This window comes from Phallusia mammillata, chromosome 2 (genome assembly GCF_965637545.1).
Source record: "Phallusia mammillata chromosome 2, kaPhaMamm4.hap1.1, whole genome shotgun sequence".
Lineage (NCBI taxonomy): Eukaryota > Metazoa > Chordata > Ascidiacea > Phlebobranchia > Ascidiidae > Phallusia > Phallusia mammillata.
Window position 1 is genome coordinate 26,445,206 of NC_137253.1, and position 23,887 is coordinate 26,469,092.

General features: G+C 36.7%; 2 protein-coding genes across 4 annotated transcripts; one reads left to right on the forward strand and one right to left on the reverse strand.

Annotated features, from left to right (window-relative positions):
- The first annotated feature begins 2,510 nt into the window (after nt 1–2,510).
- On the forward strand, nt 2,511–17,850 carry LOC145212610 (uncharacterized). 2 transcript variants are annotated; one of them, XM_080080786.1, is made up of 15 exons: nt 2,511–2,820; nt 3,259–3,368; nt 4,168–4,364; nt 6,500–6,588; nt 6,666–6,784; nt 6,850–7,051; nt 7,349–7,472; nt 8,038–8,169; nt 8,648–8,880; nt 9,269–13,546; nt 14,118–14,476; nt 15,663–15,812; nt 15,943–16,071; nt 16,822–16,965; nt 17,327–17,850. In XM_080080786.1, the coding sequence occupies exons 1-15, from the start codon at nt 2,601–2,603 to the stop codon at nt 17,525–17,527; spliced, it is 6,687 nt and encodes a 2,228-aa protein (XP_079936912.1). In that variant the 5' UTR covers nt 2,511–2,600; the 3' UTR covers nt 17,528–17,850. The 2 variants fall into 2 exon arrangements, with proteins under 2 accessions (XP_079936912.1, XP_079936913.1); XM_080080787.1 differs by having other exon boundaries at nt 17,330–17,850.
- On the reverse strand, nt 17,849–22,811 carry LOC145212611 (cilia- and flagella-associated protein 161-like). Of its 2 annotated transcripts, none has more exons than XM_080080789.1 (9): nt 22,551–22,811; nt 22,331–22,420; nt 22,020–22,118; nt 21,815–21,960; nt 21,676–21,757; nt 21,454–21,612; nt 20,581–20,654; nt 19,376–19,507; nt 17,849–18,020 (listed from the first exon to the last, which is right to left on the reverse strand). In XM_080080789.1, exons 1-9 carry the CDS (start codon nt 22,617–22,619, stop codon nt 17,921–17,923), a joined length of 951 nt encoding a protein of 316 aa, XP_079936915.1. In that variant the 5' UTR covers nt 22,620–22,811; the 3' UTR covers nt 17,849–17,920. The 2 variants fall into 2 exon arrangements, with proteins under 2 accessions (XP_079936915.1, XP_079936914.1); XM_080080788.1 differs by lacking the exon at nt 20,581–20,654 and adding an exon at nt 20,333–20,406 and having other exon boundaries at nt 22,551–22,810.
- Between the last annotated feature and the right edge of the window lie 1,076 nt (nt 22,812–23,887).

Consider the following 23,887-nt stretch of genomic DNA (forward strand, 5'->3'; position numbering starts at 1 on the left):
TGCAGTACGGTACGGTACGCATTAGATTTCATCAAAAAGTACGGTATGTAGGTGCGGTACGCAAAGAAAGCTGGGGTACGGTACGTGGTACGGTCCTTCACTAGAGCGTACCACCGTACTGGTACGCATAATAAATGTTGATTAAACGATCATTTTGAACCGTTACCATTTGCAGATAATATCAAAATTTTCTAAAACTTGAATTTAAATTGTTTCTGACATGATTTTGTCAAAATGTCCCTGTACCGATATAGTGCTCAAAAATGTTTATGACGTCACTGCCTAATATTTTGTGCTTACGGGCTGACCGCTATGGAAAACGAGGGTTACACGTCCTGTAGGCGCATTATTAAAACGCGCACATGACAAGAACAGAGAGTTTCTCGGCATTTGTATTGGATTCTCAAGTTAGTTAAAAAAGCTAGCTAGTGTTGTTGTTGTCTCTTTCGCAGCAATGATTTTAAGAAACATGCTGTTGAAAATTCCACACTGTCGCTGCACGAGCCCATCGTAGAAAAAACACATCAACCTTTCATTTCGAATAAGCTGATTGTAGTGGGACAGCTTGTTTATAGAGTTTAGACACCTCTCCTTAAGTGCATGTCATAAAACATATCCAACCTAATCCCGATTGGTTTATTTGAAGGTACGGTACGATTTTGCCTACCGTACCTCAAGTACGGTACGGTGGCACGGTACGTTTTGATTTTTGACATTTGGTACGGTACGCTCTACGTAACGAGGTAGGCTACGTGGTACGATGCAACACGTACCGTACTGCCATCCTTGCTTCCGCCACCACAATAAGAAGACAAGCAAGTTAATTTCGCTACCATATGTTGAACATATGTAATACAAAAGAAAATGCGACAAAGTTTAGACTAGGAAAAGTCAAAAGGTGCCAGCAACAAGAGGTGCAAATAACAGCAATTGTTCCTATCACAAAATCGTGGTGCAAGAAATATGGTTGCTTCGTCACAGCCAGATGAACGTCATCTCGAACGCAACGATTTTTTAATTATAATTCAATTAAAAATTTGTAACGCAAGAAATGTGTTTGACTGTTTGCTTAAAAATAAAAAGTTATTTTTAACGAAATATTCTGTTTGTTTTTTCCTCTTCTTTACCAACCTGACCAGTGACCAGTGACCACAGCTTTTCGTCAACGTGAATTGCCCTCATTGGATATGCAAATTGACAGCCAGCAGTCTGCGAAAGTTTTCAACAGCAAGTTTTGCTTGGCGTGCATTTTGTGAACATTTTTTTAAGTAATAATAAATTGCTGTATAAGTTTTAAATGGTGAAGTATAGTCTCAAGACAATGATGAATATCAGGTAAAATTTAGTTAGTGCTACTAATGACTGTAAAAGAGCAGGCCATAATTAAGAGTTACGAAACAATCTGAACATTTTATATTATAGAGAGATATTGTTAAACTAAACGTTGTTTGAATGTATTTTGCGTGTTTGCACACTAGCTTAAAAGTTGTGTTTGCTTTCGTGAAAAAAATGAAGTTTCAATTTAAGTCAAAGATTCTATTTAGTGAATTAGACAGATTTTAGTTTGTCCTTCTTTATTTTGCATGAGATTTGCAATTTTAAATTTTTGACATTCGTTGCTGCAAGTCAGTGCATGACTGCATGCATGCAAGACATGTCTTCCTTCGAATTATAAAGCCATTGTTCTTGCTTGGTTTTGCTATAGCCATGTCTTGATTCAAGGTTTCTTAGTTCCTTTCATTTGAAAAGAATGATCTAAAAGTGAATTCATGTGTGTGGCCGTGTGGCATGATAAAAAAATCTGGCTTTGTGTCAAAAATTATGAACTTTTCATGCATTTATATGGATTTTTTTCAACTTTAAAACCTTTCAATTCAGTTTTCATGTTATGATTTTATTAGTTCAGTTTAAAAAATGCCCAAAGCAAAATATGCAATACACCATAACTGCAATGGTAAATATATTGTGTTTATGCATAAAACTATTTTCTATTTTAGAATACATGTGTTTTGATGTAAAACCAGTAAAAAGTTCATAATGGGCAAACTAGGGTTCCTCTATTTCTCGATTTTTTCGTTTTTCTGTTGTGTGCATCGAGGTAACAGTTTTTGCGCTACCAAAGTGTCAACAAATTAAGCCACTTTAGGTCATGTAATAAATGTAACACAACCAAGTGTGATTACTCGTTCTTGACAAAGGAGAAAGTTTAGCGGTAATGCACGTTGAAAATCACTCTTTTGGAAGCAAAGAAAGAAACTCATGTTCCAATATGCGTTAAAAGCAAGATAAAACAGAAAAAAACGTAGTAAGGGTTGCCGCAATAATGTTTTGTTTTTAAAACGTGACATAATTTCTCATGAGAAAATTTAATTCATTTCCTGAGAATTGAGACTTATTTTTTTTGCCGGAGTGACCTTGCTTCAAAGGTTAATTCATATATATATTCAAAAAAGCGACTCTGACTAGCTAAATCCAACACTGAATTCCAACTATATTCCACAAACTTGACCCATTTTGAAACTTTAAATCTGATTTCCAGAGAATATGTATATACTTGAAGATTGTTTTAAGTTAGCATGTTGACACATTGATCTGTAGCAATGGTGAGCAGCAAGCTATCTGACAGAGAACAAGTGATGGATTCAGACCAAGACAGTGATAATGATTCGGAAGAGGATTATTTCATTCAAAGAGGCACAGGAAGACAGCGACGTTTTTCCAGTGACTCTTCAGACGAAAGTGAGAATGAAGAATTGTCAGATAATGAAGATGGCGAAAACAGCAATGATTCGAGAACCTATCATGTGCCACAAGTCGGAGGTATGTGTACAAGTTTGCAATAAAACTGTTTGTTTTCTTAAAATGCTTAAAAGCATGCAACAAGCCATAACCATATTGACTGTTTGGTTCCTTTCTCTCCATATTTTTACATTTTTAATTCAAAAGTGAAGGTGGTGTTTTAAAATAAAAGAATACTTTCTAAAACCACTATATTTAAGTATATATGTGATGTAATAAATAACACCTAAACTCTACAAAACAGGTAGAAACCTATAAGATAGTGCAGGTAATTTCACTTAGATCATGATCTTTGGCTTTTTTGGTGAAAAAACTTTTAATTATGAAAGCTTGGCCATTTTGCCAAATGATAATCTAAATTTATATGCATCTAATTTGCCATAATGGGCTGTCCTCATATTGCACCACAGGTATTTATATGATTTATTGGGTTTCTTTAACAAATTATGTTTTCCACAGCTGACCCTTCCTGTCCAATTTGTCTCAATGATTTCGCACGTCAGCACATCGGAGTGCCAGCCAACTGCAAACACATCTTTTGTGTTGACTGCATTTTGGAATGGACTAAGGTGTGTACTAGGGATTGGCCGAACCAAGCCAGAACCTGAGTACTCGGTTCCAAGCTACCCCTGTACAAATTCAAAGACAAAGATTATTTATTAGTTGCTGTTGTTACTCAAAAACATGGGTGTTTCACTCAGCGTTTACTTGCCTTACATGCACAGGAGTCCTCTTAGAGCTTAAATATGGCCCTAGTGTCTAGATACAGGGTTCCCGCGGGTATGGAAAACCTGGAAAGGTTTAAGTTAAATTTGTATTTTTAGGGCCTTAAAAAGTTTTGAAAAAAGCCAACTTTTGCAAAAGTCATTGAAAAAGTATGAAATTTGGCGCTTGTTTTACCCTGAAAATGCCAGTTAGAACTTCAAATTGCCTAATGTTTATATATCTGTTGCAAGTATGGTAAATTGGCTACATCTACCAAAGTCCCTTTACTAGTTTTATGATGAGAATTGCTCTATTTTTTCGAATAACGTTGTGGAAATTTGTTTGTTTTTCTTGAAAAGTTTTGGAAAAGTCATGGAATTTAAAAACAAAACTTGCGCGGGGACCCTGTAGATAAGGGACCTTAAAAAAAAATTAACGTGTATATTGGAATGGTTGATAAATCACAATACACAGAGGGTGGTTGTTAGCCGAAATATAACACTTGCAGTTTTGGCCCATCCCTATTGTGCAACAAATGATGCATCTACATTTTTTCACCTAGACATAATTACAGTCCAGTACAAAATTTAGTATATGGTTTCTGTTCTATTTTCCTCAATAAGAAAGTTTCCAACAATGCTGTAAACAAATGCTTTTGTTTAGAATGTCAATTCATGCCCAGTGGATCGAATCGACTTTGAAAAAATCCATGTTTATGAACACATCGGTGGATTGTTAATCCGAGAAATGGCAGTGGAGGGCAAAGTTTGTAATACAGAAGAAATCACAACTTCCTGTGAAGTATGCGGCCAGGGAGACAGGGAGGACACTTTACTGCTTTGTGATGGCTGTGACATGGGGTACATAATACTGGTTTACATTGCTGAATATTTAAACCATAATCTGTTTCTAAACTCATTAATACTAATGTAGAAAATCTGTTTTGTTGTCACCAAATATGCTGATTATAGAACAATGTACAATTGAATTGGCCGCATCAATGCAAACAGTACTAAATAATTCACAAGGCAGGATTGCATAAATTAAATTAATTTTGTTAGGTTTGTAGGTTAAAAAAACATATGTTGTTTATAACACTGCACATGTTGCCACAAAAACAAAAGATCCAAAGTACCTATTTGTTTTTGTCCGTATTTTTTTTTCTTTTTTTCTGTCCAACGCTGGTTTGTGAGATGCTTTTGGTCAAGAAAGAGTGCTTTAAATTTATTCAAATTTGCACAGATGTTAGTTATTAATCCAGATTTAATCCTTCAGAAGTGATTTTTTTTAAAAACGGCTGTACTGACTAAAATACATCATTTAGGAGTTATATGCTTTGTTGTTTGGTGCAATGTAAGGTATTTTAAAGAATTTTCTACGTTAAAAAAATCATTTTCACCCCTTAAACCCCGAAATATTCGTTTCTGTCTAACGCTGGTTTGTTAAACGCGTTTGGTCGAGAAAGAATTCTTAAAATTTATCCAAAATTGCACAGATGTTAGTTATTAATCCAGATTTAATCCTTCAGAAGTTTGACCCCGAACGACCCAGCGGTTCACCCACAGGCCCCCAAAACGATTTTTTTAAAAGGGTTGTACTGACTAAAGTACATAATCTGAGAGTTTCATGTTTTTTTGGTTGGTACAATGTAAGGTATCCTAAATAATTTTGTAACTTTTTATTGGATTTACCAATTTTCACCCTTTAAACCAGGGGTGGGGAACCTACTTAGTACTGCGGGCCGCATGAACTGCACAACATTTTCGGGCGGGCCAAATATTTTTTTTATTTTTAAATTCCGTGTAAAAATACCCTAAGCACACGTGATTTTTTATTTCATCGCTCCAAAATTTGATTTTTTTCTTGCTGTTACTTGTTTGCAACAAACAATGCATACAGGTTTATCACCTAATTCAAATAAAAACTGTCCATTCTTTCTGGAACACCCTAGCTCCATTATACCGAATATATTTTATGTAACAATATAAGGATCCACGCTAATAGCTCTAAAAGCAATTTAAAACTAACAACACATGGCAAACGATTTGTTACTGCAAGGAGAAACAATCGAGTGACTGTTACATCACAAATACAGCAAGTGGTTGGATGTGTGGGAATTTTAATAAGTTTGGCATCAAATGTGGAAATGTCGAAGTCTTTTCAAGTAAATATTTGTACATAAACATTTTATTGCGGGCCACATTAAAAAGGCAAGCGGGCCGCAGGTTCCCCACCCCTGCTTTAAACCCCGAAAAATAAGGTTTAGTTTTAGGCCACAAATACAAGCTCAAATCTCAAATCTCGTAGTTTATTGGTTTACGATTAGGGCGGGTGAATGCAAAGCGGGAGGGCTCAGCTTAACATCCGGACGGGCTTTTTACGAGACAGTTGTTTCGGTGATTAGAAATCAGCTGTTTTTGTGCAGCTATGCTTTGTCGTTTTATTAGGTTATCACGCACATTTTTAGATTTGAAAATTGTTTTCAAAAACTGACCTTGAAAGACAGTATCTGGGTCAAAGCATAAGATTAAATTGAATGTATTTTTCCCGTTCCTATTTACTGTTTTTTTTTGTAATTATATGACAATAATGATGCAAAAAGAATACGGACAAAACTTAAAGTTGGGTTAATACCTTTTGAAAGTTTTTCCCTAAAAATCTAAACATAACCGGAACATTTGTTTACCGTAAATCCGCATAAATGCGCATTTGGGGACCCATTTGTTTTTGCTTGCAAAAGCAATCATATGTGTAGATCAAATGATGTGTATAGTAAATTGGTAAATCGATATAGAATATATAGAGTGGAAGTATATTAGAAAGTCACCTTTCTAGTTAATGAGGATATTGTTTTCTATTTGGTAAGAATATTCTACACCCACTAGGCAGTAATCAGTCATTTTTCCTGTTGGGAAAAATCATTAACTGACAAAAAGCCAACATAAGTCAACATAAACACATGTCAACATAGTTAAGGTTTGGTTTATCTATTAAGGTACCACTGTGCTTGCTTGCAACCTGCTTTGGACGCAGTTCCAGCTGATGAATGGTTTTGTCCCAATTGTGCCAGACAGAGAGAACCAGGTAACCCCAAGTTTCATTTTTGGGTATAAAATGTGTACATGTGCTATGTTTTAACATTCTGCTTTTTGCCTATTTAGCACCTGTCCCAACAAGACAGAATAGACTTGTTGGTCGAACAATTGCAACAGAGCGTGTGAGAAGTGAAATTAGCCGATCTCGTCTTCGCCACTCGGCCACAAACTCTAGTTTAGATAGGGTAAGTCAGTTCTTGATGTTGTGAGTTATAATGGCTCCTTGCAAATATTTTTTTTACACTTTTAGCAACTTGACGCAATTGTTGACGACATTCTAATTAATGCTGGACGAAGATTGAGGGTAACCATAGTGGGACGAGGTCAACGAAGGAAGTCAAGAAAAACAACCAAATCAAGATCAAAATCGAGATCAAGAAAATCTAAGTCAAGTCGGCGAAAGAAATCTCGATCAAAGTCAAGAAGAAAAGCAAAAACCCCTTCGAAAAATGGTTAAAACAAAATATGTTTAAAAAAGTTTTTGTCAATAAGAGAAAATGTTCTTTGATGTAGTAAAACATTGATCTAAATCTCAGTTGCCAACTGTCTATATATATATATATGTTTCTATTTGCCAAGGCCTAAAAACATAAAAAGCAAGTGTGATTGTGGTGCATTGATGTTCCGACCACAGAGTTGAAAATAATACAATATACAGTAAATTTTTCCACACAAAATTAGACCTCCGGTTGATATGATAAACTTTACTGTTGTGTTTATTGGATGTAAATCTCTCAATTGTGTTACAGCCTGCAGCAATCGCAACAATGTGAATGTGAATCGACCTACGGCATCAGGCGATATTGAAAATCCTGCTTTCAACTCATTCACTGTTAGGGGGGTTGATGATGAATTGGATGAGTTTTATGCTGGGTATGTTAATGACCTGCATTTATCCTTATTTTGGTGCAATTTTACAAATGGCGCTTTTTTATTGAAAATATGTGAGATTGCAATCAGGGTTGCAGAGGTCGTTAAAATAACTCAGACTTTGGACTGACTTTACAACTCTTATTTTAATGTCTAGTACCTTTATTAACACACTTCACAAAGTTAAACATTCCACTTTGATTAATACAGAGAAAAGCATACGCATCTATTTAAGAGTTAGGACAAAGCGCATATCACTTTTTACATCTATTTAGGCCAGTGGTTTCCAACCGAGAAGGAATTTAATATATCTTTTACATGTGGTTTGTAAATAAACACCTAACCTCTGGACATATGATTTGTGAAGTTGAAGATCCAATTTTAAACGACCTTTTTATGGTTAAGCATCTAATATGCAGTATAATAGGGAAGAATAAACATGTTTTGAAATTGTTGATGGAGGAATTTGTCAAAAAGGTTGAGAACCACTAATTTAGGCCATTACATTTCTCATTAGAAAAGAAAGAACATATTGCAAAAAAATCATTTAAACCTTTTCTTTCTTTAGTGGTGTGACTGAAAGTGAACCAAGTTTCATGATTGCTCACAAACATCGGTTGATGTCAAGGTCAGCTCTTCGATTTAACACACCTTTGCCATCCTTGCTTCAGACTTCATCTCACAATGCAATCCAAACAAGGTTCTCTACATATTATATTGGCATCACGAATTTTGCTTATTGTGAAGAATGCGATGTGATCAAACGGGGCACAAAAGTCTGAAGTGTGGTGTCAAGCTAAAATTAATTTGCAATTTTTTATGCAAAAAGCAAAGTATACAAACATAAAAAACAAGAGTTTCACAAAAGTAAAATGTCTGGTTAATGTAATGACACCATTGGGTTATCATAATGTGCATAGAAATTGATCTGTTTATTTTTTAAAACTAAAAATGTCTTTACTTGATCAATAGACAAGATTGTTTGTGCAAAGACGAAAAACACACATTTGACATTGCATTCTTAAGAAAATTGCGGTTCTGTACACAGTCCCAAAGTTTATTGCTTGCCTGAGCATTATGAATTACGATAATCAGTAGTATGCCCCTTGGTACTGGCCTTTCCCAATAAATGTATACCATCTTATTACTGAACTCATTTACATTTTGTTTTTAATCAGGGTGCACCAGTCTTCCCCGGTTCCTGATCTTTTAGGAAGCATTCTAAGCTCGCAAGAGGTTCTGCTTGCTCCCAGCTCGAACCTTTGTATCAAGAAAGGTGGAAAACTATGCCTGAATAAAAAGTCTGTGAAATCACCTATGCATCAGGGAGTCGAGAAACCAGACAAGAACACCCGAAGTGAAGTACCTGGCAGTCATCAAAGTGCTGTCTCCCCAACCAGAAATTCCAGAAGTAAACACTGAATGATTTTGTTTTTTATTCAACTTTAAGTCGTTGTTTTAAGTAACACCTCTTTTCTACATTAACATTTTTGTACGTCAAACCTAAAAATGAATTACCCAGCTTCTTGCTTAGTTAATGTAAACTATAATAAAACAATGGTTTAAAGTTTTTTGTAGTGTCGTTTACTAGGTGTGGACTTCAGCATGACGTTAGATATTTCATGATTACAGTTTCACAGATACGATGTGTTATGCCCATTTACAGATATTGATGATGCTACTAAAGCAAAATATATATCTATATCTCAAGGACAAATGACTTGGTGTTTTACAAATTTTTACAAAACTTTACAAATTTGCATTTACTTTGTATTGATTTTTCTATATTTGTTTTGCAGTCAGTTCGCTGTCAAAGACATCCAATGTGCAATCCACTGGATCAACTTCAAGGGGTAACTCCGCACGATGGAGTACTGATAGAAATTCAACAGCATCAAGTTCAAATAATTCTTCTTATGGGGGAAACACCAACAATACAGAACATGTGGACAATAACGTTGAAAATGATTTTGACAAGGCAAATAAAAAGTCAAAAATTGAGCGTCGGCCCTCTGCAAACTCTAGCAATATAAAAGCAAGAAGGATATTAATTAGGCCAGTGTTTAATTTGCCTAACACAGTAGGAGAAAGTAGTGGTGGTAAATCAGGAAAATCCACAAAGACAGAGACATATGACCCATTTGAACCGACTGAGATTGATGATTTGGATTATGCTGAGTCATCAAATTCTGCTCCCAAACCTGAGGCTCTTTATGATCCTTTTCAGCCTACTTTGAGTGATGAAGAAAAAGATGGAAATGTGTCTAATGATGAAACCAGTTTAGAACTAAATCATAATGACAATGATGAGATTAAACAGGAACCGGTAAATGATATTCTCCCTCCTCATCAGACAACTGAACCAATTGGGGCTTCTGAAACCACACAGGAAGTGAATGTGGATGATTTACTAGATGAACAGCTAAGCTCTGTTAAGGAAGAAAAGCCTTTGCCACCTAAAGAAAAAGCAAAACCTCAAAAGACTTCATCAAAAGGAGAAACCAGTTCGAAAGCAAAAAAGGTGAAGTCTAAAGTGAAACTTGATATTTTTGCTGAGGAAGTTTCAGAAGAAGAAGATGGGATCGAGTCTTCTCAGGGAGCTGTGGAGTACCAGGACTCACTGGACATGTGGAGAGACCAAGTGAGGTCCAAATCACCAAGTGACCGAGTAACTTTACCTGGTTTTCAAGCAAGCGCCTCTTCAGTAGTGCCGATTAAGTTTAAAAAACTAAATCGAAAGTCAAAACTGGCTGCGAGTGATGAAGCAAAAAATGAAGGTCCGACAGGTAAAACTGAAACAACTGCATTACCTGCTGCTCATCAGACTGATAAGGTTGGTACTAGTCAAAATTCTAAGCCTGCAAGTTCTGTGTCTCATGACAGCAGTGAAAACATAAAGAAAACCGATGTAAGCAAAGAAGAACCTACAATGTCTGAAGGTAACACAGAAAAACGACGAATAAGCAGATCTTCAAGCAGAGAAAAGAATAAAACAGACAATAGCTCACTATCACCTAAAAAAACTGTTTCAAAGGACAATTCAAGCCATAGAAGTTCTAAACGACATGAAAGAAGTCGATCACGACATAGGTCACGAAGCAAAACAAGGAGACATTCTCGTAGTCGCACACCCAAACGTTCAAGGAGGCGATCGAACAGTCGGACTAGAACTTCAGGTAATAGGCATCGTCGGAGGTCAAGGAGTAGATCGAAAAGACGATCAACAAGCAGGTCAAGGCACCGATCCAGAAGTCGAACAAGAAGAAAGTCAAGAAGTGGCTCTAGGCATCGTTCCAGTCGGCAAAGAAGGGATTCACAAAGTAATAGACACCGGAAGCGGTCCAAGAGTAAATCTAGAGAAAAGGATTTAGAACACAAGCATAGAAAGAGTCAACATACTGATAAAGATCATGAAAAGCAGAAAGACAAGCCCACAAAAGATAAAAGGAATGATGTCAAACAGGAAACTGAAGCCATACAGGAGAGTAAGTCTGACCAAGAAAATCAGATAGACGCTAATGACCCATCTCCACAAAAAGTTACGAAAGTCAAGCGAACCAAATCTTCAGAAGCAAAAGAAACAAAAGAAGTGCCAAGAGCTGATGATGAGGACATTCTCGATGCTTTGTTCGCAATAAACTCCTCTAAATCACCAAAATCATCCATGAACAAGGATCTTGATGAAGGTACTTGGGTTGAAGTCACTAAAAAGCCCAAGAAAAAGAAGAAACACAGGACTGATGAGGTATTGGTGGACTCGCCAAAGGCTGTGGAAATGGATGTTCCTGTAAAGCATAGCAGTAAGAAAAAGAAGAAAAAGCATAAGCATGCTGACATTTCTGAAAGCGATTTGCTGGAAGACTCGGAAGTTGAAAAGACTGTTTCAAAAAAGAAGAAGCGCAAACATGCCTCAGAAACTGATTCAGAGGTGGAACCTGAGACTAAAGTTTCCAAAAAGAAGAACAAACATCGAAGGAAGGTCAACGAATCTGACTTGGAAGATACAAAACCGAGAAAGAAACACAGACAGCATGTTGAGAAAGACGAAAGCTCTGAGTTTGAAGAAGTTTCGAAAAAGCATCGACACAAGAAGAAAACTCACAGTGTAAAAAGCGAAGACACTAAGGTGGAAGTTAGTAGACCCAAAAAACACAAGCAAAAAAAGAAAACTAAGGTTAGTGAAACAGGGACGGATTCTGAAAACATGACAACGTTTTCCGATAATGATACTTCACCTGTAAAACATAAGCGAAGGAAAATGAAACATGAAGTACCTGTCGAACAAATTGATATACCAAGCTCCAAGAAGAAGAAAAAACACAGAAAACAATCAAGTGACCAAAGGGACATAGCTAGCAACGGGGATCGTAAACATCATACGAAAAAAATTGAAACAGAAATAAAAGCTGAGGCACAGCATACTGACAAAATACAGCAAGAGAATGAAACAGATATCACTACAGAACCTGAGAAGGTTGACATTGAGAATGAAGATGACTTTGTTGACCAACTTCTTGATGACCTTGCAGACCCAGCTCCCAAGGTCAGAAAAATGTCGCTGAATAAACTTGATGCAAATTCTATTGAGAAGCCTCATAACGGTTTACCTACATCAAGCCAAGAATCTCAAGAATTGGACATTGATGATCTTTTGGAGCAGCCCTATAAACATATTGATGAAGAAAAACTACAGTCACCAAGTGAGTTTAGCAATGAAGAAGAAACAACTGAAAACGTTGAGGTCGATGAAAAGAAAATGAGAAGTCCTTCACCGATGTCGCCATCACTACTTTCTCCCAACTTGAGCCCTGAAGAGGAGTCTTCTTCCAGTCAAAATGTCCAACTTAGTCAAGAGTTAACAGAGGCACCAAGCTATGCAGAAAAGTTTCTTGAGCAGTCAAGGAAGCGTTGGAATGAGACGTTGCGGAATAAATCACCACATGTGGCATCATCGCAGCTTTCCGATGAAAGCACACCTGCCGATTCCACCAAGGATATTTCTATTGAATCAGACTTACCAAAACCATCAACTGTGGTTCCTGATGTACAACTTATTGAGACAGGTTTGAATACTGAAGCAAAATTATCACCAGAAACTAACCTTGACACAGATATGTTTGCTGAAACACCTCCTAATATTGCAGAAGTTCAACATGATATTGAGGAAAAAGGCGCCAAAACTCCTACAGAAGTTTTGCCACCATTTCTGGGTGGTGAATCTCATGATACGGATATCCGCTCTTTAATGCTGTCAAGCAAATCAGAAATTATACCTGGACTTGGTGGTGACAACACAGAGCAGTCTAAAATAAAGCAATCTGAACCTGAAATGGCTGAGATTGAAGAAAAGAAAATAGAACCAGAGCCTAAAGAAGAAAAATCTTCTGCCAAGGAAAAGCCACTGAAAAAGGAATCTTCCAGAAAGGAATCTAGGCATCGGAGATCACGTTCAAGATCAAAACACAAAGACTCACATTCTAAGCGTCATGAATCACCAAGAAAGAGGCACTCAACTTCTAGAGATCGCAGCAACCGCCGTCGGCGCTCAAGAAGTCGCAGCGCCAACCGCCGGAGACGAGAACGAACCCCCGATCGAAGAAGACATCGATCACGGAGTAAAGACAAAAATCGATCTCGTTCTGGTCGCCATGCCAGTCGATCACCAAGAAAGTCTGACAGGAGAAGATCTAGAGAAAAAGCTGTTAGAACCAAGTCATCTGATAAGAGTCGCGATCGTTCAAAAAATGATTCATATCACAGTGAATCAAGATCTATTCCTGCACATACGAACCAATCCCAGACTGTGAAGCCTAGTTTGTCGCCGCAACCGATAGCAACAATTAGTGGCATATCTACTGTGAGGAATTTTAGTCAAGTTGCTAACCACAGCGCTGAACAGGATGAACCGCATATAGACGAACCTATGCATCCGTTCCAGACTCTTGGAACTGAAGCAAAGTCATCCGCTTTAATACAGATTCCCACCATTGATACAAGCAACACTAAACCAGTTGATACACATAAGGTGGAGAAATCATTAGTCATACCATTCATTGAAAAGGACAAGAAACAGCAAGGTTTGATTATAATGTATTATTTCCTATTGCTAAACTGTACGAAACTTTTTGTGCAGACAAGTTGTCAGTTACAAATGTTGGATAAAACACCTGGTAAATCATAAAAAAAGTATTTGAAAACTGTGATGTAAATTTTCTGAGAAACCATCTTAAACAGTGGTTCTCAACCTTTTGCTCATCATGACCACCTTATGAATTTTTCTATGGCTGTGTGCCACCTAAACCCTCATTGGATGGGTAGACCAAGAGATTTGCGTATTATTTTCGACTAGGCTAGCTTTGAATGTGTAGAATAAAATATAGGAATTCTTCTTTACTAATCTAGCATACTTCTAAAACTACAAGAACTGTCTAGAGGTATGAGTTTCGCCCCAAATCAGGCCCAGTTAGATGGGTCAGCTGAGTTGCAATTCTTGTCTGCTCAAATTAAGCGTAGTAAAATTGATCCAATACCACCTGAAAGGTACTGTCTTACCACAGGTTGAGCACCACTGATCTAAAATATTTGCCACTTCATGGAATGTGTACTGTTTCCCCTTTGTATTTAAATTGCAATTGAATGCATTGACAGGTATGGGTGACTTATATTCTCCATCTTGCCCGATGTCACCTGATTCAGCTGACATTCCACCAGCCCCAGCCAAGGTGACCCCTATAGCCCCACCTCCTCCCCCACCCCCAAAGACGAAACCCATAAATGAATCCCCTGTGAAGGATTCAAAACCCTCCAATGAAGTTGCCAAGGCACTTCCAGCAATTCTGCCAGGTCTCGCTGAACTGGCCAAGGTCAAGGACTTGAAAGAAGATGACAGTGTGTTAAATCCTACCCAAATTCTTAACATTGTGGGCCTGAATCCTGTTCAGCATTCAGCAGCTAAAGATGCAATTATGAGTATTGCTGAGTTATCTAAACAACTGCAGTTGGGACAGGTTTGTGAATAGGTTTTGTCCAATTTTGTGTTCATTTTTGGATTTTACTAGGGATGCGCCGAGCCGAGCCAGAACCCGAGTACTCGGTACCGAGCGTCGCTTTTTTTGATGCTCGGTGCTCGGCCGAGCAGTTGCACAAACTGACCCGAGCATTAAATTTGCATATTCATGCCCTGCTAACATATGTAACTAGTGGTCGAAAGGGTGTCTATCAACAAAAACAAATGATTTTTCAAATGTATTAGATTGTGGAAAAACGTGTACTTTTGAGGCCTGTAACAGCTTAATACACCGCTGGTGACGTAAGAGGCCTTGCAGAGCTAAAACGTAAAAAGGGGATTTTTTTTGACGTCATAATGCACCGAGCGTGCTCGGCCTAGCACCGAGCATTAACGTGAGATGCTCGGTGCTCGACCAAACAGAACATTTGCAGTTTTGGCACATCCCTAATACTTACCACTATGATAGCATCGACATGATCTCTGAAGTATTTCAAACGCTCGTTGTAAGCTTTCCACTGACGGTAACCTCTCCATTGTGCTTGTATCAAGGTAACCAAACAGAACATTTGCAGTTTTGGCACATCCCTAGATTTTACCACTTTCAATATAAGTTTAGGTTATCTGCAGTGGTAATTTTTTTGTCAGTCAGTTCTATCACAAAAGTTATATTTTTCAGTCGGTTCTGTTACAAAAACTCCATTAAAAGTAACCAGTAATGCTAACCGGTACGCTGTTCTCATAACATTTTGTGCGACAGTTCTATAGAACCAATGCAAACCGGTTGAATCCCACCACTGGTTACCTGTTAGCTCATATTAAGTACGCACAACGATGTAAATTGTCAAGGAGTTTTGTGTGCCAATAGAACAGATTATAACCTTTTCTTATATCAGTGTCTGTGTGCCTTTCTTTGCAGCATTTGCTCTACTAAATAGTCTCTACTAAACAATGAAGCTCTACATATAAAAATAATTCTTAAGTACAAAACAATTAAAAAGGGCTATCTGATTGAGCATTTCTTGTACTTAATGATAAAAAGTTACCTTAAATATGTCAGAATGTGGGACTAAAGTGTGTTTTGACATTTAAAAAAATATGTTACAGGCTAAATATACAACAGATCAAGTTTTTGTAAATGCAGATGACACAACAAGATATTAAGTTGGATTTTCTGTTTTATTTAGATTCTGAACAAATCAGAGAAATCCAAAGTCAAGGAAGAAAAACGAAAACGACGACAAAGTAACAAAGAAGCTGATGGACTTTCTCCAGTCTCACTTGACAACATTGAAAGCTCTGCTGTGGAAATGTACAACAAGGATAAAAAAGAAACAGTAAGTTACTGATTTTATTTTAAGCCACATCTGTACTATTGTTGCAAACATGTGATCCAACATAATGTTGAGATATACATGGGTTTTTCCCATGAATTTGGACTGACATAGTGTTTGTGCTTATTTTTAGTTGGAAAAGAAGAAGAAGTTCCAACAGTCTGTTGTAGAGGAGGCAAAAACAGCAATCAAACCTCACTACGAGAGAAGGGAGATCAACAAAGCTCAATACAAAATCATTATGAAGCGAGCTGTGAATAAGGTAAATTGTTACACCAGTGTGTGTGGATGAATCAAACCTGCAAGCCATTTTTGTCAGGCCTTACCTAACTTACATTATTGATTTTGTTTGACCATTCTCACTCTGGTTGTGGTAACATCACAACAACAGAACAATCACTATATAGGTATTCTGTAAAAATAAACCTTACAAAAGTTGAATTTAAAAAAAACATATGTTGACATGATAAAACTGGGTTACACAATGTAAGTGTTTATGCTGGGGTAAGTTTCAGAAACAGTCACACTTACAACCAATTACTTAACTGTGTCCGTTAGGCATGTCATTGTGTACTTTTATTCTATGTTATAGAGTAAACCTTGGTTAATACAGATTTTTGCCGAATTCAGGCAAACCTTTGGGTTAAAAATGATTTGTAATGTGGTAAGGCTTGAAGTAGTTGACAATGGTTTATCCAGATTTTCACCTAATCTGGAAAATATTTTTGGTCCAAAACGTGTCCAGATTTACCAAGATTTACTGCATTTCCAATCCACCCATGCAGTGGTGGGATTAAGCCAGTTCGCACCGGTTCTATAGAATTGTCTCATGAAATTTTATCAGCAAACTGGTTTGCATTACTGGTTACTGTCAATGGACTTTTTGTAACAGAAATGGCTGAAACATATTACTTTTGAGATAGAACCGGCTGACAAAAAATTTGAATCCCACCACTGCCCATATGTGCTTTAAAAGTGTTTCAGTATGAGCACATATTTTTGGTTTTCACAGATTTGTCAGAGCGACCGTACTATGGAAGTAAATGCTGTAAAAATCAGGAGACTGATTCGTCGATATGTGGTGTGCTATCAAGACAAGAATGAGCAGAACAGACAAAAAATGAGGACAATGTTGAATAAAAAAGTAAATAAACAGGTAAGTTACACAACTTGTCATTGACTATTTAATCGCAAAGCGTTTTTTTTGTTACTGTACACACACTTAAATTAATTGGCATGAATTTGTAAAATACTAGTTTTCATCTTTGTGTTTGGTCTCTTTGAAAATATTTCATGCATTTTTGAATTAAATGCAACATCACCCCTGCAAAACCTACATTTTTATGACAATTGCCTTGTATACTTGACATATTATAAATATATTATAATCTGTATAAATTGATGCAACTAAAATGTCGAGACTTGGTTGATTAAAGATGTTTGGTTTTTTACATGCTCCTACAGCACTGAGTTATTTCATGCCATGTGTTATGGTCTTTAAATAATTTCTTTTTTAGCAGCATAGCTCCAAAGAGATTGAACTCCCAGATAGCCCTCCTAGCCCTGTCGGCTCGCCACTAACTGCTCCAGACTCTCCAATTGACGACACAGGACCCAAACTCACCCTTCTTAAAAAGGAGCCAAGAAAGATTGTGACATTACCTGATCTGCCATTGCCTCCGCCACCTCCCCCACCAAGACCAAGATACATGATGTAAAGAGGTGTGAAAGATCAGTATCAAAACCCATGAGCTGGGTAATCAAGATCGACCATGGTGATGGACATGTGATCAGAGCACATATGGCCAAGTTGTCAGTGTGGTGCTTTTTTTAGACATTTTACTGAATGCACAGGCTGCAAATGCCTAGTGGTTGCTTTTTTTATTCAAAATTGACTGATGAGGGCTTTTGGTTGCGAAGATGAATTATGTTGTCCTCAAAACACTTAATGATATGTACAGCTGTACATACTTCATTAAATTTGTACATAACTTAGCAGCGTCAGTGTGTATACGCATTTAATAAAAGCACCACAAATCTATGCCAAAAAGTTTCTTTATCTGGACAATAAGCAATGTATATATGTACAATAATGTTGGTTGTAAGTAAAATTAAGTGGTTGCTGGTTTAGGTTCTTCTTCTTCAACCTCTGGCTTCTTAGGGGCTGGCTCTTCAGTCTTGGGCACTCCACCACTAGGTTGAGGATTAGGTCTGGAATAAAACAGTAGTTAGTCAATGTTTCTGCGGCTGGGTATGAAATCTATTTGTGGTAAGGAACTGGGACTACTGGCTAAGCTAATTGAGCTAAATTTTTAATCAATACAATATGGGGCTTAGTAGGCTTTGCTGTAGGATCAGAATTACTAAATGAAACATCCCTGTAAGTTGACTTTCTTTTGCTTGGTGAAAGACAACATAGAAGAACAATTGCACAAAAACAAACAGTATAGAGCACAAAAAATGGTGGGCACAATTGTTGGATAATGGCTGAACACGTTGTAGCTATTCCTTATTACAAACCGTTATGTGACGGAGCTCACAAGAAAATGAGTGTGGCCTGCAGTGAGTTTTTTGGCAAAAAAATATGCTAATGCAATTATTTAAAATTCCTATTGAATCCACAAGTTTTTTTTTCATGTAAAATACAAATTTTAGGAACGCAACCGGAGAAACTAAAACTAGAAGGGTGGCTTAGCACATTTTGTTGTTGCATTTACACTATAACCTATTTTAAAACATTACTATAATTCCTATGCTTATTTTGTATTGGGTCCTTTTTTTATTTTTTATTGCAGGCAGAAACTCATGGGTCCCCACACATGCAAAGTTGAAAATAATGCATTTCAAGAGATAACCATGAGAAAGTCGGGTGATGTAAGGTAAAACACAGTGATCGGCACTGGGCTTAAACAATAATACTATGTAGAGTACAAACTATATAAATTTAGATTCACCCCAAATATTGTTTGAAGTATGTCCTATTTAACGTTCTTTAGCAAAGAAAAGACAGAGTAAATAGTGGCATAATGGGGTAAAACAAAAAATGGACAACTATGATTAGCAAATTCTACAAGCTGTCCAATTTTCATTCAATTCGAACATTGTTAAAAGAGTCACCCATTTTAGGGATAGTTGGTTAAGTTGTGGTGCTATAGGGCAAAACATAACATTTGAGGACTTAGTATGTTCAATAAACTTTGCAAATTTCATACAATTAGGAAGTTTTTTAAAAGTGTTGGGGCTACAAGGTAAAACATCAATCAAAACCTACAAATAGCATACCCATTTTAGGGGGCTAGCGGGGTAAATACTGGGGTTATCAACAAAAACAAAGTGGGATGCACATTTACATAACTATATCTACCATCTGTGTAAATTTCAGCCAAATCCATCAAACATTTGATGGAAAAACGAGTCGAACAAACTTTGGGAAGAAATAAAAAAAAACAAAAAAAAAAGAAATAAAAAACAATTTGAGTAAAATCAATATGTGTCCCCTTCAGGAAAGGGGACCCATAAATAATATAAAAATAATTAAAAAATATGTTTTGGGGTTGAACAGTTACCTGTCAAAATGTGTATGTTCATCATCACTTGGATTTCCTGTTACCAAGACCCAATGGTTGTTATCCTTCTCAGCTTTGTGAGAGTCAAGGACAGTGTGAGCTGATACCTCAAACTCACGACCAAATGGAGTTCTTAAACATGGTTAAAAAGCAATAGTTAGCCCTATCAACATTTTGTTACAAAATAGTAGGATGGTTGTTAGTTTACTGCATGAAGTTCTTACTGTATGAATTTATTTGTTTTCAACATTTTTGATTTCATAAAATTAAAAATGCAATTTTTGGAAGGCAATAAAAGCATGCAACATGCAATTAATACAAATCAATAAAACACATTTGAGGGAATAAAAACCAGATTTGTTTATTCATCAGGCATTTAAAAATAAATTCTTAAAGAAACACGATTTGGGAAATTGTATAATTATCATGCAAACTAACTAACATGCCTTGAATAGATTTTGCAATTTTTTCTCATACGTATGAGGTTTTAGGTGGCTATAGCAGTGGTTCCCAACCCGGGCCCATGGCCCCCCAGGGGGGCCACGAGCTGTGTTCCGGGGGGGGGGGGGGGGGGGGGGGGCACAGGTGTAAATTCACCAGAAACATCCACTAAAAAACATTTTCTTTTTAACTTTATTCCCTAATTTAATCGACTATTTCACATACTATTTGTTTATAATTAATTTTTTTTGCAATTTCGGATTCTTGTTTACTCTATTTGACATTTACATTTTTAAGGGGGCCACAGGTCCTACAGGGTTACTTGAAGGGGGCCACAGGGCCCAAAAGTTACTTTCAGGGGGCCACAGTCCATGAAAGGTTGGGAACCACTGGGCTATAGTTTCCAAATTTGATTAACACAGGTAATAAGATTGTTTTAAAGTAGTCCAAAAAATTTAATGTCCAACTTCATGCATATTTAATTGATTGGTCTGACTGAGCATGCACTTTGGATACCTGACCAAATACTTGTCGTGGATAATCAAGTTATTTCCGGTTTTGTTGTGATGTAGGATGAGCTTAGTGTTAGCCTGGCACAATTCAAAAACAGTTCACAGCATTGTAAAGCAAAATGATGGAAAAAGCGAAGCATTAGTGATGGTTGAAAACAAAACAATAGCATTTTTTTGAAAAAGTTGAAAAAATACATATGGCTTCAGGTCACACCACACAATCCCACTGCCATTGTGATGTGTTGTACCTACTTAAGGCTAATGTCAGAGGGCACGGACATTGCGTTCCCAGTCTTGTTGTGCATTATAACAATCTTGCAATTTGCCTGACACAAATAATACTAGTTAAATAGTGTACCTATACTGTTCTACAGGGGTCTGCAACCTCCTTTTATGGCGCCAACTGAGTTGCATATTTATGTTAAAATAACAATTTAAACCTGGTACATTGCTTGTTTTCAGTTTTTTTTTATTTCATTGTCTGAACACTCTGCTTTCTTTTAATTTATGATATCTGCTAGCATTAGTCACTAATATTTAGAAAAACGTTGGCACACAATGTCATTAACACATGGAAATAGCAAGTAAATTGGCATGCATCACCTAAAAGGTTGCCGACCCCTGTGGTATATAATTGTAAAAGCATAGAGCCAATAAATGATAAGCTGCAGGCACTGCACACTGTTTCGACCTATGAGGTCTCATCAGTGCAGCTGGTGACGAGAGATCAGCCGCATTGGCTAATGTAGCCATTCAACAGCACTCCAGTTTGTTGGAAGCAACAGGGTACAAACCCATGCCTCACCTATTTTGTGCGATGTCACAACTGGGCATACAGCACATATGAAACTGGCCCATGATGACCAAGCAACTGCTTGGGAACCAAAGTGAAGTTGGCTCCGTGGCACAGTATCAATGTAAAAGCATAGGAGTGCCGTTGAATGGCTACACTAGCCAATGCGGCCGATCTCTCGTTACCAGCTGCACTGATGAGACCTTATAGGTCGAAACAGTGTGCACTGTCTGCAGCTTACCCTGTTTTATAGTTTAATACTTACTATGTGCAGAACTAAAAAATAAATAAAGTGTTAGCATGTCATAAAGAGGAATATATATGTTACTTACTGGAACAGGGAGACCCTCCATCTCAAGCCTCTGCATTGGATGAAATGCCAGGACTTGCCAGGTGCTGAGGTAACTTACTTCGTCAAGAAGTTGCACAATCTGCTGCCTCGATTTTTTGGCATTGAGGTTAAACCTAGCATGGTCACTGAATAGTTTCAGCTAAAACAGAAAGAACAAATTAACCACGTTTGAAACAAATTTAGGCTGAAAGAAACTAATTACATTTCCAGCATATCCTGAGGTTGTGGAAATAGCAAATGGTTGTCCAAATCTTAGTGGAGATCCAACTTCACTGCCATCAACACTTTACAAACAATCATATATGAGTTTATATGATAGTGTTTTTGACAGATTTTCTCACCTTGTAATGACAAACGAATTTCTAGCGCAAGGGTTAAGGATGCAAGATGCTGACACAGCACATGGTCCTTCCACCTGCTTTGCTGTGTGCATCTTATGCTCATCCATATTAATAGCTAGTGATGTTGCTGGACGTGGAGGGTCAATCTGAAAACAAATTGGTTATAAACAAGCAATAAGTGACTGCAACAAAGTCTAAACCATACCCCCTGCAGGGCCTTAGGAGTGTTCTCTTGTCCTGGATTTACAATCATAATGGTGTCTCCAAAATGAACAAAGCCATCATTGGTGACCGTTAGATCCACCTGAAAGTTTGTGTCAAGATTGAATACACTTACTAGGAACAAAAGTGCCTTAAAGTGGCATGAAATGTATACATTTTAATCTTATTAAACAAAATCAGTAAAATAATCAATAACAACCATGGATTTCAATCAAAAGATAATACTTACCAATGCATAGATTGATGTACTGTGCTTTAAAAATGAATAGTAAACTATATGAAGACTTCAATCACCTTTTTTAAAATATTTTCGAGAAGGTTGTGTGTTTTTTGTGTCAAGAGTTCTCCCCTTGCTTTTTTGCCAAGAAAATCCTTTAGTAGATCCTAAACAGAAGTTCAAACAAGGTAGTAGAACATGAAAGATTTGTGGTTATAAGTTATGACAAAATGACCTTTCCGTTTACTAATTAATCTTTCAGGTTTTCAGTGATAAAAAATCCAATACTAACCGCACCTCTTCTAAGCAAATGTCTTCATTCCAATTGCCCACCCGAACAGATGGATTATACGTTCTAACACTCATTTTTAGTGTATTAATGTATGGATGTAAGGAACGTAATGTAACAATTTAACGAGATTGTGTCTTTCAACTGATGCGAGTGGGCTGTCGCCATAACAATAGGGAAAACCCCAAATCAGCCATGCGTCAAAAACACATTTGTTTTATTTTGGATAAAGTGATCAAAATTCTAAATATTTCATTTTACCTTAGTTATTTATAATAAAAGTACATAAAACTTACATATATTTTAAACTCAACTCTTGTGAGCATTTATGTACAATGCAATTAATTTAACATGTTACTTTTAGCGATGTCGTTTTTGTATGCAAAGATAACACGTCATACAGTATTTGTAATTTATTTCAACAAAATACACAATTATTAAATCATTTTTTTTAATTCTTAGTCATTTTGAAAAATTTGAAAAAAAAATTCGCTGGAGGCGAAATGAAATCGTTTTTATCAGTCGGCAGTGGGCGATACGTATCAAGTATTGTTACGTAACTATAAAGAAGTGCACGCTTAATTTAACAGTTTGTCACGAAATGTTTTCCAGTGGGAACAAACAGATTGAGTCGGGACTTAACCTTTGGCGGTTGGCGGGATTATTTGACTATTGGGCGTGGGATACATGTCTCCAGCGTTACTACAGACAGATTGGGCTTGAATTTGTCTTTTTGTGTTGAAAAATTGCTATATATTTCTAATGCATATTACGTGTGTTGCGTAACTTTTGTAGGAATTCAAAGAAAATGTAGTTTTTCTTATTATTGGTTTCAATTAAAACAAGGACAGCAGCCAACATTATTATTGCTTTGATAGTTAGGCAGATAGCTAACGTTTAATTCAAGCATGTATTTGATAAAACGCATCAAATGATAAGTGAAGAAATTTGTGATTGTTTAATTTGTTTGTAACATTGTAACTATAAACAGCTTTTATCACTTTAACTAATGAAACTGTGGGTTGCCTGAACAAAAATACAACTTGTTTGACAGAATTATGTGTGTTTTGTTTTTGCATGTGCTTTTAGTATTTTCTTTTATAAAATTCATTTAACCCGTTGTTCAGCTTTTTATTAAGTATGATAATTGACAAAAACTGCACTTAGTCAATGTTTTTGTCTACGATAAACAAAATGTTTAAATCATGCTAATCATACTTTGTGAGTAAAGAAATTTGTTGTTTTATTTGAGTCAAAGGCGTTAAATAAAATCCTAGTAAACACACATCACAATTTTTGGCATGTGACTCGGTGGAGAATTGATTTTAATGTAGTCCTGAAACCT